This window comes from Phymastichus coffea, unplaced genomic scaffold, assembly GCF_024137745.1.
Source record: "Phymastichus coffea isolate CEN01 unplaced genomic scaffold, Cenicafe_Pcof_1.1 PCOF00257, whole genome shotgun sequence".
In the NCBI taxonomy this organism is placed as follows: Eukaryota; Metazoa; Arthropoda; class Insecta; order Hymenoptera; family Eulophidae; genus Phymastichus; species Phymastichus coffea.
In genome coordinates, this window is record NW_026707068.1 from 47,893 (window position 1) to 65,338 (window position 17,446).

Genomic DNA, 17,446 nt, shown 5'->3' on the forward strand with positions numbered 1-17,446 from the left:
GTATTCGTGATAAAATTACAATTTTATATCAATCTTTCTATAAATTTTTTAGACATTACAATTTTTGCATAAAGTTATTTTTCAATAAAAAAAAAAGGAATAAAGAAAGAAAATCCACAAATTAACCAAAAATGTCAGAAAATCATCTTGAATTTTTATATCATAACTCAGTGTTTTGTATCTTGAACGTTATTTTCAAAATTCTTATATTTTGAGATAGTAACAACCACTCGAAAACCATAATTTTTATTAACTCACTGCTATCACTCGCATTTTATCGTAACTTTGGAAATTGAAAAATTTTCCTAATATCCAGGTACCTATGGTGTATTTTAATATGCAACGATAATCTTCCTTGTGATGTATGGCATTTATGCATTATGCGCGTGATTAAAAGAAATGACATTAATTTTGTAATATTGCATGCCTATGCCAAAAATGAATTAATATTAAAAAGTCATTCTACTCATGTACCACCATAGTAAATAATTAAAGAGTAAGTTTAATTTAAAAAATATATTTATGATCGAAAGCAACAAGTTCTTTCAATAATATCAACAATGTAGATAATCCAGAAAACACATCCATTATTACAATTGCAAAATACGACATGCGACAACTCTCGTCAGAATAACAGTGTTTTACAAGCGTACCTATATTTTAAAGCACCATGAAATCAACTCGCTTTACTTCGCTACAAGTTCTTCTTTTGCTCAATGATTGATTTAGCAATCTTATGATTATTTTTAATTTATTTATTCTACGCTTACAACTTATGGTTTCTTTCAAAACAACAAATTTTTCATTATCTAATCACATAACTGAAAATATAATAAATGTCTGAAATGACATAATATCCGGAGGAGAAATTTCATGAATTATGTTAATAACCGGCAAAAAATGTGCTCATTTCATTAATAATAATAATTTATAATGATTGAAAAAAAAATTATATCCATTTTATACAATAAAAATCAATTTGTGCCTACAATTCTCTGAATTTACTTTCGACAATGAAATGACGTACCGGCGTACAGCCAATTTTACAGTTTCTAATAGTGAGATAAAATTATCTAACGAGTAATAAATATTATATTCATGACCCAACATCAAGAAAGTTGTGTGTAAACTATGCAGATGCGGTACTCTGCGAGTATATTATTCAAATTTGATTTTATGAGGTTGTTCAGGAGGTGGTTTTGTCATTCAATGTTCTATCCTTATAAGAGTAACCATAGATAACATTTAAAATACGTGCGATATTTGATAGGCCACTTTACTCGATGAATACGAAATGTATATGAGTATGATTTTCGATAAATTATAGATTTTTCGTTTAAATATTCGTATGGATACTTGTAATGTATATATTGATTTATTCTCATTCATATTAGTCACTTTCAACTGAACATTAGCAATATAACTATTTTTGTCTATAATTAAATTAATCATATTATCACGGCAACAAATATTGCGTTAAAATTATGAGAATGCGAAGATCATCGTGTGTAATAAATAATTATACTTGATACTCAGAATCCGCGAAAGTAAAAAACAATGTCAAGAAATCTTGAAAAAAAATTCAAAATTCTCTGGATGATTAGTGATTTTTTTGATTCTTCGTTATATATAAAATAATTACAAGAATATACAGTTATTGTAAAAATCATACACCTAAGACACTGAAGTATTGATTATTTATCTCACAACGTCTTTTTTTTTAGTTAGGCTTCTTTCTTATTCGACTTCTATATCGTGGTTTTGTGTAAAAATACATAAAACGTATGTCACACCCTAGTAGAAGTGATGTTATCATATCTTATCACAATCACATATCCATGCGCATGTTACAAATAAGTAGCCTTTGTTAGGGTATTTTCAGTGTAGCCTCGCTACGAATCTCATCCTATGGAGGTCGCAGTCTCAGTGGGTTGTGCCACATGTGGTTGGTGTGCAAGTCGTAATTGATAGGAAATAGTTGTCGTTGTTGCTGTTGTTGATTTAAATGGCATTCTTGAGTATTCATCAAGTGACTTTGATGCTGCTGTAAATTTTGTATACTGTTCATTTGTTGCTGCTTATTTTGATGAGCGTTCGACTGGTCGTGTCGCTGTTGAACGCCGCTCTGTATCAGACGTTGCTGTTGTTGTTGCTGTAACTGTATTTGTTTCTTAGATTCCTGTGCCCCCGTTGAATCTGGCGAGGGTATTGATCGGTGAGACTTCATATGTGCACTTCGGCTTTTCACTTTGTTGAATACTCTGAAAATGATTGAAAAGTCGAATTCAACATATCAGTTTATTTCGAGGCTAAAGAATACTGAGTTGTTTTGCACGTGGTTGTATTTCTGTATCTATAACTCATTTAATTTATTAACTTTAAATAAACGATGTAACTTGATTATTCATATTTATTCATTATTTTATCTCTGTTGTGGTCACGGCTAATATTTTTTCTAAAATTCTACTTGTTTTTTTTTCTATCTTCTTCTTTTACGATTCCGTTAGACTAAATGAATATATTTTTGGGCATTTCTTTTAATTAAGTTGTTTTACAAACGACCTATAGAATTTCTCTTCAAGTTACAGTAATAATCGTTTTAGGGGCTTTTTGCTCAAGTTGCTTGCTGGCTTTACTCATCTCTACCTAGTTGGTCTTTTTCTCCGTGTAATCTCATACAACAAATTTATAACCGTTGAGAAGTCTACAAAGAAAAGCTATTAAGTGCCAAGCATTAGCATATGGTGAGATAAAAGTTACAATCAAACATTATTATAGTAAAATGTAAAAACCATAAAAACACGATTTAGTTACTGGAGTGTAAAGATGTATGTATGTACATACGTGCATTTGTAAACTATGTAAATGTATGAAGTGATGATTTTGATTAGTACTTTATGTGCGGTATTCAGCGGAATGGACAATATCGCGTGGACTTGGCCACACTTGCACGTATCGACTATGTACTGAAATGTTGTACAACAAACAAAGAAACTTTGAGGTAAGCGATGTGTATCTTGGTGTCGTTTGCGTTCATCGTTCGTACGTACGATCGCTACGAGTGCGAGTGTACACAAAAGTCATAGAAAGAGACAACAAGTAGTGGGCACTCGGTAAAGTCAATAAAGAGAAAGACGATGCGTGTGGGTGTTGAGGAGCTAAGATTAGTGATTTTAGAGACTTACTTCCCGCAAATCTTGCAAGGGTAGTGGAGTAAGGTAGGCGCGGGTAGTGGTGCTTGTCGCTCGATACTTGTGTGAGTTTGTGAGTTGGTGTAGTTGACGCTAGCGTAGCTGCCGCGGCCAATTTGAGCGCTCTCGGCCCTCGTTACCGTTACTGTACTCCCGCTAAAGCTCTGGACAATGTAAAGAAAAAGCAAACACAAAGCCAAAATAAACAACAACACAGGAAACAAACCTTAAACCTCTGGGCTCATCAGCTCTTTATTTGGCCCGCCGCCTCGAAGCCACCCCTTTCCCCATCCCTCAGCCGATATTTCATCTCGCTCGACAAATCCACAAGTATACGTTTACACTTGGACGACGAAACAAGCACGTCAATGGAAAAAAATCAGTTGTCAAGAGAACAGAGAATTCAACGCAACATCAAGTATTAAGCATATACAAGACGATCAGTAGTATTACAGTTAATGTATACATGCGACATTCAAAAAAAATCTTATCAACAATTTGAAAAGCTCAATAGCGGCTACATCGAGAACCCAATCGTTCGTAATTAAACTCGCTCGGCTAGATCGCAGCACCTCGCTTCCGAGGCAAAATCACGTATACCGCTGTTACGCCAAGGTGTCGTCGGCGTTAAGGCCCGTACTTACATCTTGAAAGTCGTAAGCGTAGAGCCGTAGCTCGCCCTCGCTAGTGGTCAAAGTCGCCGAATTTTCTCTCTCGTTGGTCGACTGCATCTAATGGCACGCCAGACAGAGACACGCGTCAGAATTGAGAATCGCGATGGGATTTCAGTCGTGCCTTACCAGAGTTCGCTGAAGAATGGACTTTCCTTCGCTAAAGTCCAGCTCGGCTACCGAAGCCATGGTCTCCCGCAATTCTTTCATGTCCTCGCTCTCGTTGCTCTGCTCGATTTTTATGCCGATCTTGCTGTAGTGCCTCAGTCGCATTCTCTTGTACTCCTCGGGACAGAGCCACTTCCACAAGTAATAAAATTGCACGCACTGCTTGCTGCTCTTGCTGCCCACCTCGCGCGCTATCACGGAAAAGTCTTTGCTGTTTTTCAGCAGGCTCTGATAGAAGCAGTTCGTTTCGCTCTCGGTCCAACGATCGGACTCGTGGCATTCGTAACTGCGCAGCGGGTGGTCCGCCGCTAACGACGACGTCGGCCGCATCAGCCTCAGCATGGCCTCCTATCATTTGTTCATTTATTTATTTAGGCGTTTTCTATCCAGATAAAATTAGCGAATTGGAATGCGTTGCGGGCCAGAACGTTAATCAGACGCGATCGCGAGTTCAACATTCAAACTGCCCTCGCATTGTCATTGCCTCCTACTACTACTACTACTACTATTCCAGTAAGCACTTACTCGAATGTTACCCCCGCACATGTGCAAGAGATGAAGTGCGTACTCCTTGTTTCTACCGCCGCCTGGCGCCGCGGCGCAACAAGCGAACTGCAGGTAGACTTCCACTGAAAATGCAAGCACGCGTGGGCATTAGCCGGACGTCCGAGACGACGGAAGAGCGAGCGCGGCGTAGACGGCCAACCTTCGGTCTCGGTGAGAGCCGCGTCGATGCCGGGGTCCCAGAGCAGATGGTCCTTCTCCGGCTCGGCGGCGATGCCGATGTGGTCGAGCTCGCGCAGCGGAGGTATGGAGGCCTGGTAGTTGGTGCCGATGTTGATCCGCGGCGGCGGGCCGTCGGACGAGGCCGAGGCCAGCTCGTTGGCCGGCGAGTCGTCCGAGCCGCTGAACTCGGCGGAGTCGCGGTGGGCGCGGTGCAGCCGAGCGTAGAGGCCCGCGCCGGGCCGCGAGGGGTCGAGCATCGGGGCCGGCGTGTAGCTGCTGTCCCAGTGGCGGTCGCAGGCGCGGCGCAGCCGCGACCTGGCGTGGACGGGGCCGCCGTCGCGGCGCGACGAGTCGAGCCGCGGGCGCTTGCTCCGGTAGCGCCAGCTCGCGTCGGCGCCCAGGCCCAGCGACGAGAGCTGCCCGGCCGGGCTGACGAACACGTCCTCGTCGTCCACGGAGTCCTCCTGCTTGATCTGGTCGAGCGGCACCGGCAGTCGCGCGCCCGCGCCCGGCGCCGGCTTCTGCGTGGACGGCGGGCACGCGCCGGCGTGCACGAGGAACTTGGCCGGGTTGACGAGTTGCGCGGGCTCGGCGTGGCGCGGCCCGAAGCCGCCGAGGCCGGGCGCCGCCGCGGCCTGCACGTAGATGCTGGCCTTGCCGGCGAGGCCGCCCGCGTGCGCGGGGTGCGCGGCGTGCGCGGCGTGCGCGGCGTGCGCGGCGTGCGCGGCGCCGGAGCCCTGCAGCAGCTTGAGCTCGCCGTTGTCGAGCACGATGGTCGAGGCCAGGCCGCCCAGGTCGACGAGGCTCTGGTTGGCCAGCTGCAGCAGCTTGTAGGACTGGAACTCGAACTTGCGCCGCGCGCCGCCGAAGTCCTTGGGGCTGGACGAGAGCAGCGGGTCCTCGGAGTTGGGCATCATCTGGCTCTGGATGGGGCACGAGGGCGAGGGCACCGACGAGGGGGGCAGCGAGGACAGCGGCGAGGGCGCCGGCGAGGGCAGCTGCGGCGGCGGCGCCGAGTGCGAGTGCGCGTGCGACGCGTAGTCGGGCTCGCAGCCGGCCCTGGCGGCGGCGGCGGTCGCCACCGCCGCCGCCGCCGCCGCCGCCTCCTCCTCGTCCTCCTCCTCGTCGTCGGGCAGCACCTCGCTGAGAGCCTCCTCGATGGCCGCCGCCGAGGACATGCTCGTGCTGTAGAAGGCCGCGGACAGCGGCGAGGAGACCGAGTGCACCGCGTCGCTGTCCTCCTGGGGGCTGAGCAGCGGCAGCGAGCCGCTCGAGAGGAGGCCCTCCTGCGAGGCCGGCGGCGTCGGGTAGGTGAAGCTCGGGCTGTCGTGGGGCGAGCCCAGCGGCGACTGGCCGTCGGCCGCGCCGTAGCCGGCCCCGTACGCGCCGAACTCGGCCAGCGAGTCGGGCAGCGGCGAGTTGACCAGCGCCTGCAGGTCGGGGTTCACCACGTGCTGCCCGCCGCCGGGCCCGGCCCCGGCCCCGTAGCGCTCCTCCAGGCCCATCGCCTCCTGCAGGCCCGCGTCGCCGGGGCCGCCGCCGCCCTGGTCCTGCAGCAGTCCCGAGGCGCTCTGGAACTGCGCGCCAGCAGAGCGTGCAGATGACGGCCAGGAGGGCGCGAGGAAGAAAATAATACCTGCTGGAAGACCTCGTCCTGCAGGCTCGGGCTGAAGTAGCCGCCGTCCTCCGGGTAGGCGCTCATCGCGAAGCTCTCGGCCAGCGGCGCCTGCGGCTGCGCGCCCGTCTGCGTCTGGTACGTCAGCTGGATCCGTTGGCCCGGCTCGGAGCCCGCGCGCTTCACGGAAATCTTGGTGGTGCCCTGCGGGCAAGTCAGTCGGCCGTGCAACGGTATCGCAGCGGGCGCGCAACGGCCAGCGCCGAGCTCGGAACGCGTGCCAACCTTCAGGATCATGTCGGCGAGGGCCTGTGCCTGGGCCTGGGTCTGCGCCTCCTGCAGCTGCTTCTGGGCCGAGTTGCCGACGCCGCTCAGGGTGGCGATCGTCACGTTGGGCTGCCGGAAGTGCTCGCCGTCCGACAGTCGACGCACCTTCTCGCAGGCCGCTTGCGGCGGCGGCGCCGGCACCACGAAACTCATCTTCCCGATCACTTGTTGGTGCACCTGCTGTTGCTGCTGCTGCTGCTGCTGCTGCTGTTGCTGCTGTTGCTGCTGTTGCTGCGTTTGCTGCTGCGCGTCCGCCGTAGTCGTCGTGACGATGTTCGTGGTCGTGCCTTGATTCGTCAGCGTCGCGGTTATTATGCGTTGCTGCTGCTGCTGCTGCACCGCATTCGGGTCCGTTGCTGCAACATTGTCGCCCGAATTATCGCGATACTTGTTGCCGTAGGTGGCACGCTTGTACGCCAGACTGTACCAGCTAATCACTTTGACCCGAAGTATATCAGACGTTACCGAGGGATTAACGATCAATTTGTATTCCAAGAACGTTTAAATTAACCTCGCGCCGGTTGATCGAGGGATGTGCTGTGGTCAAAGTCCCAAAGTCAATTCGAAGGGGCGACTAGGTCGAGAATTCTATGAGCCGGCGCGCAATATCCTGAATGCAGTGCGTGCACGCGTCGTTTATCTGCTGCTGAGCGTGCGGCTCTCACGCTGATTCGCTTTACACGAGCGAAATGCTCGACTCTTTTAGCGTGATAACCATTAACCCCGCATTTTCCTTGACCTTGTGAAACTTCGCACCGCAGGAACGAGACAAAGGAAGGCGAAGCGACGGTGGCCTATTCTCTCGAAGCCAACTTGTTCCTCGAGCAATGTCTTATCTTTCAATTATGACATTGCAACGTAGATTATTCGGAGCTCGTTAATGTTTTTAACATCTACATCTACGGCATCTCAAACGTCATGGAAACAGAATGAGAAAACAGAAGGAGCCGAACAAGTAAACTCGATTACGTATCGAGAAAAAGTAATTTTGGATCTCCACCGACGTTTTCGTCCTCAATTACTAGCATCGATGACCGTAGCAGTGGCTTTGTAATGTAACGTCAAGAATGGCGTAATCAGCTTTGCGGAAAGTTCATCAAACTCACATTACATAGCGGATAGTTTTCAAACAATTGTAACGAACATCAGGCGCCATCAGAGACGCCATCAAAACTTTTAGGAAATAGTAAAAGTCAATTATTATAGTATCATGAAACTTTGGCAATGTTTGTGAACCACGAAAAAGTACACCGAATCACAACGAAACTTTATCGGCTAATAAATTTATCGCGGAAGAAAAGAAATCGGTGCTTCTATCAAACATTAAAAAACAAGATGATTTCATTTTTCCTTTCTCTTCGAAAAGGCAAGCCAAAACTTTCGACTCATGATTGGAGTGAATGTAAAATCAGCGATGGAGTTTTGGCTGAAGAAAGCCGTGAGCATGGAATGTATTGCAATAGTCGTGAACGTATAAATGATGGACGATATTATTCTGGCAGAAAGCGCAGTTAAATTTGGTAATGTCGTCTTAATTAATCGTAGCAGCCGAGACAATGAAATTTGTCGCATGCTCGACGAATCGTTCACTCGCTGTAGTCGTCTTTTCATTGATTTTGTTACTTTATTGACTCGACACAGCAGCCCCGTAAACATAATTTTTCACAAAGCTCTTACGCGTGCGTTGATTTGATTTGTTGACTGTAGCGCTTGGAATCGCGTAGTTCGCGAAACCAATACGGAATTCGCCCGAGGAATACGAATGTGACGATCGTCGCAGGTTTTGAGCTATAGACAAGGAGAGCAAGGGAGCGAATAGGCGAGCCTCGCTGGTCTTTCTGCCCGGCCCCCTTTCCCAGCCGCGCTCTCCAGGCAATACTCGTAAATATTGCCGCCTCGTAAATTTCCCTTCGATGCTTACCTAGCAATATGAGTACGCGAAAGCGCGCTTGCAAGCCCGGCCGGCTATCGCGCCGAGCGAATCCGACTCGATATTTATTTCGCCGAAGGAAACCCGATTGAGCGAGCTTTTTCGTTCGTCAATTTCCCGCGAGAGTGAGACCTTTCCTCGCTGATTCGGCCGAGCGTGCGCGCAATTAAAAGTCATTTGGCGACGTGGCAAAGGAAAAATGGCGAAATACATTTGGAGCCCGGTTGACCGTTCGTTTTTACCAATAGTAATAATACCAAACGCCTGGTTTCCTACTCGGCCACCCCTCTCTCTCTCTCTCTCTCTCTCTCTCTCTCTTTCTCTGTCTTCGAAAGACATTGGTATAATAACTAAAGCTCCGAGTAAATCCCATCCACTCGAGTACGCGTGTATGCATAGCCACCCTCGATATCAAAATAGTCATCGCTCATCCGAAGCATAAGCAATTGACGCTAACGACAGCTTTACTCTCGCATTACCCTGAACAGAGATTGAGAGAGAGAAAAAGAGAGAGAGAGAGAGAGAGAGAGAAGCATCATCCTCACCCCTTAGTTTCCTAGAGAGATTTTCAACGCCGCTGCGAACGTGTGAGAAAGTCCGCATGATCGCTCGCCTATGGGGAGCTGTTGCTCGAAAAAAATATAGACCGACGGGGGCGTAACGGCACGCGCGCGCCTCATTGTCGGATTCCCAGGGAATTCTGGCAGTCGCGTGCATTTGCTCTCTCTTTCTCTCTCTACTTCCTGCGGCGCACAAACAAATGCCAATTTATACTCGGGATGAGAGCGTCACGATAATGCACGCGCAGTCGGTTTTGCAATTGTTCCCCCGCGCGAGGGTGATTATATTCGAGCGCGGGTTGGGGGAGGGGATGATTATGGGATGCGTTTTAGAAAAACTAAGTGGCTTTTGAGAATTTACGACTCGATAAAAGCGAGAAAACGCAGACTGGCGAAAGTTAAGTCGATGCCACGAGGGGGGTAAACACTAAGCACCTCTGCACGTACGTATCGAGAGACAACATTCGCGCGCCTGGGATCAAATAAAGAAGCGTGTTTACGAGACTGACTTTTCGGGCTTGTCGCTGGCTAAAACTACTAATCAAATCAGGCGAGCGTTACGACGCGGCCAGGCCGGAGTCCCCTTTTTAATTAACTTCTGTGCCAGTCGGACTCGTCGGACTCTCCGGCTCGCTCTCTCTCTCTCTATTGGCTAACCCATTTAGAAAAGCTTTCACACGGCCTCTCTTTCTCTCGCTCTACGAATCCTCTTTAATTTTCGATTTTTCTCGCTCTCTTTCCGCGCCGTTGGCCGCACTGCGTCCTTTTTTTTTCTTTTTTTTCTTTTTGCAAACTTGAATTTTCCAATAACGTGCCTTTGATGCGGCCATTCACGAAAGTTATAAAAGCCGCGTGCTCTCGTGTTAACCGTGGTTCGCGCTCGCGAGCAAGACGGGCTGATTCGAGGGACGGGATTTTTACAAATTGGCAATCACCCACTGTAACCAGAGCAAATTGCTTCCTCAAAGCCCGAAGCTAATACGTGCGGGCCTGGCTGCTCGTTGGCCAAACGAACCTGCGGTCACCCATATATACCCACGCGCGCGCGCGCGCGCCCAAGCTTTGCCTCCTTCTCTCTCTCTCTCGCCTCTCCTCTCCTCTCCCGGAAGCATATACGCGCTTCGCTAATTACTTGGGAAGCGTTCTTCTCGCCTCCCGTATATTTTTGGCATACCCTCGGAGGAGAATCGGGACAATCGAGCTGAACTGATTTATTGGCCGTTCATCCCGTCATCGGAAAGCTCTCGGCTGCGGTATATCGCAACAATCATCATCAAAAGTCCGCGCGATGGGACATCTGCTAGTAATAGATAACGCAATACCTCGCAAACACACAAATTAATTTAGCGATGAGCGGAGCCGTATTTGATGGAATAAAGCGCGGAAATCGACGAGCGAGTTTCGGAATCAATAAGAGAAAAGAAGCGAGATAGACGGGAAGAAAAATAGACGTGAAAGATTGCACGGTTGGTTGGAGCGAAATTTGAACTACAAACTTTCCGCCGAGTCGGTAGCTTGTCTGTTTGTCGACTGAAGGAGGGAGGGAGAGAGGGAGAGAGTGAGAGAGCAACGGTAGCAAGAGATGAAGTCGTGCATAAATCGCTAAGTACGGCGAAGCTGCGCGCGCACTTTCCACAAAACCGCAGCTCGCTCTGTCGTGAATCTGCCCCTCTTTGCGCTTCAGTGGAGGTTTCGGATTTCGGGGGCTTCGAGTCCCTCCCCTCCCCCTCCTGGTGCTCGCGCGAGTTCTGATTTATCGGCGCGACGTGGACAATGCAAGAAATATTCCGGCGAGCGCGTTCGATGAATTACTGGCTGGAAACCGGCCCTGGCGCTACTCTACTCCGCCGCCGCCGCTGCTTGCTTCCTTTCTTTCGCTCGGTTTTTCCTCTTTTGTCTATTTTTCTATACACACACACACACACACACACACACACACACACACACACACACACACACACACACACACACATACATATATATATATATATATTGCTCGCCACGCTCTTTGCCGTACACTCCTCACTCCCGTTTCCTCGTTTCCAGCAAATCCGCTTTCATGCGCTCCGACTCCGTCGAAATATAGCGCGTAGGCGGGCGCTTCGCTCGCCCGCTGCGCGGAATCCGCCAAGAATTCGCGCGCTTTATAGTCCAAGATTTTTACTTTGAAAAGTTGCATGCGTCGGACTTATTTTGCCTGCGGATTATGCGCGCCGTGTGTACACCGATGAGCGCTCAATCAATTGGAAAATTGGAAAAGCACTTGACTCTCTCTGGCTCGCTATTGTTGAAATCCGAAAATATTCGAAATCAATTATTGAGTGCCGACAGAGAAACAATTATCTCGTACCTGTGGTCCTCTTCTGAATAATTTTCTCCTCGATGAGAGCGCGCACGCTGACCGAGGCTGTCTGCAAGGGTGGCCCGCTCACTTCCTTCTTCTCGCTCTTCTTGCTGTCGAGATCCTAGAGACAAACGGAAGACAAAGAGAATAAACATAGAGCGATCAATGCACGGCAAAGCGCTGTGATTTTAATTAGCCGTCGTAATGATAGGGTCACGTCGCGTCCGTGGAGCAAGGCCGCGAATGGAAAGGCGTTTCGGCGTGATGGCCCGATGCGAGATTAATAGGTCGGATGGCGGAGGAGCGTGAAGCGTCGACGCTGGCGGCGGCGGCGGCGGCGGCGGCGGCGGCGGCGGCGGCGGCGGCGGCGGCGCCAGCAGCACGCGGGACGCTTGTTAGCTGATCACTAAGCGGAGCTAATTGAAGCGGCATTCGATTATCCGCTAATGGAATCTGTGAGGTGGTTCTACGAAGCAGGCAGGCGGCGGAGAGCCCAAAAGGGGTCTCGATCCGCGAACTGGTCTTTGTCGTCCATCACCGTTGCCGTCGCCGTCGCCGTCGCCGTCGCCGTCGTTGCGGCTTGCTCTTTTCGGGGGAACGCGAGGATTCGCGGGGCCGCGCAGGATCTCAATTTCCCCCGCGGTTTGCCGCTCGCTCTCGCAGCCTACCTATAGATCATGCACCAAATTGAACTTTGTCTTTGAAGGGGCCGAGCAGCGCAGCGCGCATGTACACGCGAGAGAGAGAGAGAGAGAGAGAGAGAGAGAGAGAGAGAGAGAGAGAGAGAGAGAGAGTGCACGCGTGGCGCGCGTCGTCCGTGTCATGAATATTGATGAGGGAGAGAGACGAGAGCTGGCTGCGGCGCGTACACGTATACTCGCACGTGCCAATCGATCCCAAGCGTCCTTCTCGCTAGCTGCTACTGGTGCTGCTTCCGCGGCACGGAGATTTATCGGCGAGTCGCGATGCATATACAGCTTGCTTGGCGCAGTCCCGCGACAATGAATAGCAGCCAGCCGGAGGGAGAGCACGATGAAGGATCGCCGATATCGCCTTCCAATTATCGAGAATCGCCGCGCGCTATCGATCATCGGCAGGCAGCAGCGAGTCCTTTGTACCTCGCCCACCGGGGCAGCTCGGCCCCGAGTGCAACTGCGCAAAAACGGCGCTGTTTACGCTCCGCGCATCCGGATACTGCGGCTAATGGGCGTAGTCGGATTCGCCACCCACCGGCCGAGCGCGCCACGTCGACCGAGAGCAACAAGATCAAGTCCGCCGGAGCCCCGCTCGCGCCGATGGAGACGGCGACCTCAAAAACTGCGCGCGGCATTCGCGGCAAAACGACTGGCGGCCGGCGCTGCCTCCGCAGCGTGCATTAATCCAGATTTCCCGCTGGAGCGCCCCATTGAAACTTTTCGATAAATCCCGGCGCAAGCGCAGCTCCCATCCGGACCGCTCTCGCTCTCGCTCTCGCTCTTTCGCGCTCGCGAGCTCTCTGCCGCCCATCGCCGAGCAACGTAAATGCTTGCGAGAGCGTCCCGACCGACGAGATTCAATCTGCATAATGGAGGCAAGCCTCGACACACTATTTGCGCGTGATTTTCCTTCGATTTCCCTCTCTCCGATTCTCGCCGCATTGTCCCGTTTTCTTTTCCACCTTGATCTCCGAGCGAGCCCGAATCATTTGAATCGGTCGTCGAGACGCTTTGGTTTCTCTCGTCGAGCGACGAGCTGCGCGCGAAAAGCAAAGTGCAAGCCGAGAGAGATAATGAATTGGAAGTGGCGGCGACCTAATTGTCGGTGGCGCTGGTTGCGGCCTTGCGGGAGGGGGAGGGGACAAGGGGGGCTTTTCTTTTTGCTCGCTCGCGCCAGAATCGGCCCTCATTGCTGTAATTGCCACGGCTAGCGAGGATTTGATGGCTAATCAAGGCGAGGCGAGGCTCGTTAGGTCGTAATGGTCGCTGCACCGACCTTCTTGAAATAGCCGCCGTGCAGTCTCATGTGGCCATTGAGCGCTGGTATGTTCTTGAACTTGCGATGACAGAGGTTGCACTCGACGGGCTTGGGCTCCACCGGGGACTTGCTGCCGAGAGGCACCAGCGCACCGGGCGACGGACTGCCGCCGACTTTTCCCCCGCTGCCACCTCCCGGCGAGTTCACCTGCTGCTGATGCTGATGCTGATGCTGATGTTGCTGTTGCTGCTGCTGGTGCTGCTGTTGCTGCTGGACCTGTTGAGTCGCCTGCTGCTGTTGCTGCTGCTGGGCTTGCTGCTGCTGCTGCTGCTGCTGCAACAAAAAACCAAGGGCTCCTCGTTATTTCGCTGCTGCACGTGAACGATAATAAAGCAGCCTCGCTCGTGGAGGGTAAAGGGCGAAAGACAAAAGCGAGGGACTGGTTTCGCGGTGGCGGCCTTGTCTAAATCTGCTAAATGAAGCAGAAGCAAAAGTCGGCTGTAAAAAGGAGAAGTCGGAGTCGGCGAAACTGGCGTGGATACACAGCACTCTTTGCGCACTAATAAAAGGAGAGAGAGGGAGGGAAAGAGCCAAGTCCCTCTTTGACATGGCACGCTCTGTCGTTAATAAGGAAACGAGATGGGAGGCGGGCTGGGCAGGAAGGATGAAGCGCAAAAGGAGCGATGGGGGGGAGTAGCTCGCAACTCGCCTGCCTGCTCGCCTCCTTTCTTGCGCTCCTTCCCATCTCTGCCGGCAGTCGTCAAATGAATTTAATGAATTCTCCGCCCGTTATATTGTGCCGCGCGCGCGCGCGCCGGCTCAGCCGAGAGCTACATCCAACAATTGGGGAACTGCGCGCGGGCGCAATATCTCGCCACACTGCGCGTCCTCCGCGCGTCCACGCGCTTCGTGACGTTTTTCATGGAAAATATCGGGTTAATTAGCACGGCCAAGCACAAATTGTTCGAAATGAAAAACCTCCCCTATTCGGTCTGACTTATAGTTATGTACTCGTCAGCGCCGGCTGCTCTGGGCGTACCTTGTAATAAGCGCGGCGGCCCGGCGGAGAGGGAGAGGGCAAACGCACTCGGATGGAGCAAATTTCACGAGCTACCGTGCTACCTGCGTAAAAATCAAAGCTCGGAGCAGCGGGAAAAAACAAGACCGTGAGAGGTAAAACAGATTCTCTCTCTCTCTCTCTCTCTCTCTCTCTCTCTCTCTCTCTCTCTCTCTCTCTCTCTCTCTCTCTCTCGTTACGCTGTCGTTCGCGCGGAAGAACTGCGAGAGAGGAGTGTGCCGCAGGAGGGTCGGAGCAAATTGCTCTAGTAGCTGCGGTAGCTCGCGGGGATAAAAATGCGCTCAGCGGCGAGACGAGCGAGAGCCAGAAACGCGAAGCGCGCGTCTTGACTTGCGCGAGGCCTCGGCTCGTCCGACCCGTGAGCGAGCGCTACTACTCGGTCGGCGCGCGTAGCCGGCGCGTGTAATCGCGAGTGGGCCGCGCAGGCCTTGGCGCCGGCGAGGCTCGGTATCGAGCGATCGCGTCTTTCTCGCCGGGATTTTCGCGTTTTCACCCCCGAAAGCCATTATCGAGGCGCTGTTAGGGCTCGCGCGCGAGCAGCTAATCCTCGGGCCTGCGAATCGAGCCCGCGCGACGCGCGAGGCTGCCGTGTCGCTGGCGCTGCCGCGGGAGCCGATTTTCGACGCTCGCTTTTAAATTAAACCGGCGCCCGCCGCGCTAAGCCCCAGGACTTAGGCCGCGCTCTGGGATTAAACTCCGGCAGGCTATACGGCCGGAGAGCCTCTGAGCTGATAAATAATTATCGTTCTAACCGTACAGCCTTTCGGCCGGTATCCGCCACCGCCTCGGTCGATCGCCGTTCGTCCGTCGCGACGCATCCGACTCGTCCTCAGCGCATCCTCCGGCCGCAGCGCCGTGGAAGCCAATTAGCGCGAGCGGCCGAAGGCTCGCGTCGGAAGAAAAGTTGCGCGCCGAAAAAAGCACTCGTGCCAACGAGAAAAATCAGAAGAGCATTTTGGTTTTAAATGCGCATTGAAACGCGGGAGAGGCCTGGCAATTACGCGAAACGCGCTTTGCCGCTGCTGGAATTACACGATAAATAAACCAAGCCGAATGGTTTAAAACGAACGAGTTCGCTCTCTCCCACTTTTTGCAGCTGCTAAATTGGTTGAAAGGCGAGTAGGTGCGCACAGGTGTGCGAATCGCTCGAACGAAAATGAGAGAGAGAGAAAGAAAATGACGGACCAGAAAAGAGGAGTGCGTCGGCGGTGAGCGTGTCGCGCGGGGCCTTGCTAAAAGTACGCTGGTTTTCGCGGCTAAAGAAGGCTCGAGGGAGCTCGCCAAACAAGCTTAAACATTCAGGCGCACTTGCAGGATTAAGAGCTCGACAGGGATTACGCCTGAATATTTCAGCAGCGCCGACAACCAGTTATTTTTTTTTTCTTCCTCGTCGTCTTGCCCCTTTGCCTGGGACTTGTCAGCGCCAGCGCGGCGTCCGCACGCCCACGGTTCATCGCTCGCAGCTTCTCGTCCCCGGCCAAATTGAAATTTGATCGGCTCTCGTTCGCGTTCGCTCATCAAAGCCCGCGTGCGCGCCTGCACGCGCGGCTTCATTTATTAACACGACACTCGCTCAACTATGCCTCTGACTAAAGTTTTACTCGAGAGGGTAACACAAGAGGCAGCTCGACTTTCCGCGAAATCTCAGCGAGCTTCAAAGTGCACCAGAAGAGAGAGAGAGAGAGAGAGAGAGAGAGAGAGAGAGAGAGATAGCAGGACGGGACATAGCCGGAGAGCAGAAAAAAGTTTGAGTGTCGAGTGAAAGACAAACCGAGCTGACCGAGCTTAATCAAGTTGCGAGCCCTCGACTATGTAGGCGGCTCTCTCTCTCTCTCTCTCTCTCTCTTCGTGCCGACCGCCGCTGCCGCCAGCCCGTCGGTCGGTTAGCTTATTAAGCGCACTTGTCAAACAAGGATTCGCCCATTCTGCTCGTTCGTCCTCTTCTGAATATCCTTCAAACGAGAGAGAAAGAGAGCATTGTGCAAACTATACCTACGCGTATCCGACCACGAATTCCCGCACGCGTAAAGAGGACCAAATCGAGAACTCGACGATTCGCTGGCGCGCGGACAGAGAGCCGAAAATTGCGCGAATCCTTCGTATCGATTGGCCGGCCGAACGCACCTTTCTAGATAATAGATTAGCGATAAATGGGGGCCGCACGCTCGGCTAAGCTCGGCTCTACTGGTGCAATCGTCATTCTGCGCCATCCCTGCCAGCACGCTCTGCTGCAAGCTCTCTCTCTCTCTCTCTCTCACTCTCTGGCTCTCGTAAAATTATGGACTTTAATTACGATGCTCCGCCGTCGATCCCAACGAACAATTGTTCGCTTTTCCCCCGGTAATTTTCATAAATCAAAGAGCGTAAAATTGAAGAGAATCTGATTTTATGTGCTTGCTAATTATCGTTTCTGCGAGCGTGCTCGCGCGCGCCAATTCAGCCTCCCTTATTTTCTTAATTAATTACGCTTTTAATTGGTATCCCTTATCCCCGCCTAGCGGCACGCACTTGCGCGCGGATATCTCGCGACGGGAGCGGATTGATTTTGCAAACGACGACGAGGCGTCCTTCTGGTTTACTTTCTCTGCGCGCTCGTCGGCAAAGACGGCGGAAGCAAACCTCACGACGGCGCACGTACGCTCGCGACAGGGAGGGGGGGTGAAGAACGACAGATGCACGCACACGACCAACGAAATTGCGGCTGGTGGGAGGACGAGGGAGTGGGGCGTATGGACGTCGGAAGGAGCTAATTGCGAATAATTGCATTGTCTTAGAGGCGGGCGCACCTCCAGTTCGTCGTCGTCGTCTTGCGACGCTCTCCCAACTCGATTTTCCACGGAGAGCAGGCGCGCGCGTTACGCATACGCGCAGCCCCCGGTCGAC

At 51.5% G+C, this 17,446-nt stretch overlaps 1 protein-coding gene across 1 annotated transcript in view; it reads right to left on the bottom strand.

The window, feature by feature from the left end:
* Nucleotides 1–501: 501 nt before the first annotated feature.
* LOC131674577 (uncharacterized) overlaps nucleotides 502–17,446 on the bottom strand; it is a 45,272-nt gene continuing 28,327 nt past the window's right edge. The window contains exons 5-14 of the mRNA XM_058953318.1: nucleotides 13,504–13,818; nucleotides 11,539–11,653; nucleotides 6,657–7,054; nucleotides 6,393–6,575; nucleotides 4,737–6,333; nucleotides 4,556–4,659; nucleotides 3,992–4,378; nucleotides 3,836–3,922; nucleotides 3,186–3,355; nucleotides 502–2,261 (exon numbers count right to left, since the gene is read on the bottom strand). Of these exons, the coding sequence (XP_058809301.1) occupies nucleotides 1,907–2,261; nucleotides 3,186–3,355; nucleotides 3,836–3,922; nucleotides 3,992–4,378; nucleotides 4,556–4,659; nucleotides 4,737–6,333; nucleotides 6,393–6,575; nucleotides 6,657–7,054; nucleotides 11,539–11,653; nucleotides 13,504–13,818 (3,711 nt within the window). The 3' untranslated portion in view covers nucleotides 502–1,906. The remainder of the gene's footprint in view (nucleotides 2,262–3,185; nucleotides 3,356–3,835; nucleotides 3,923–3,991; nucleotides 4,379–4,555; nucleotides 4,660–4,736; nucleotides 6,334–6,392; nucleotides 6,576–6,656; nucleotides 7,055–11,538; nucleotides 11,654–13,503; nucleotides 13,819–17,446) is intronic.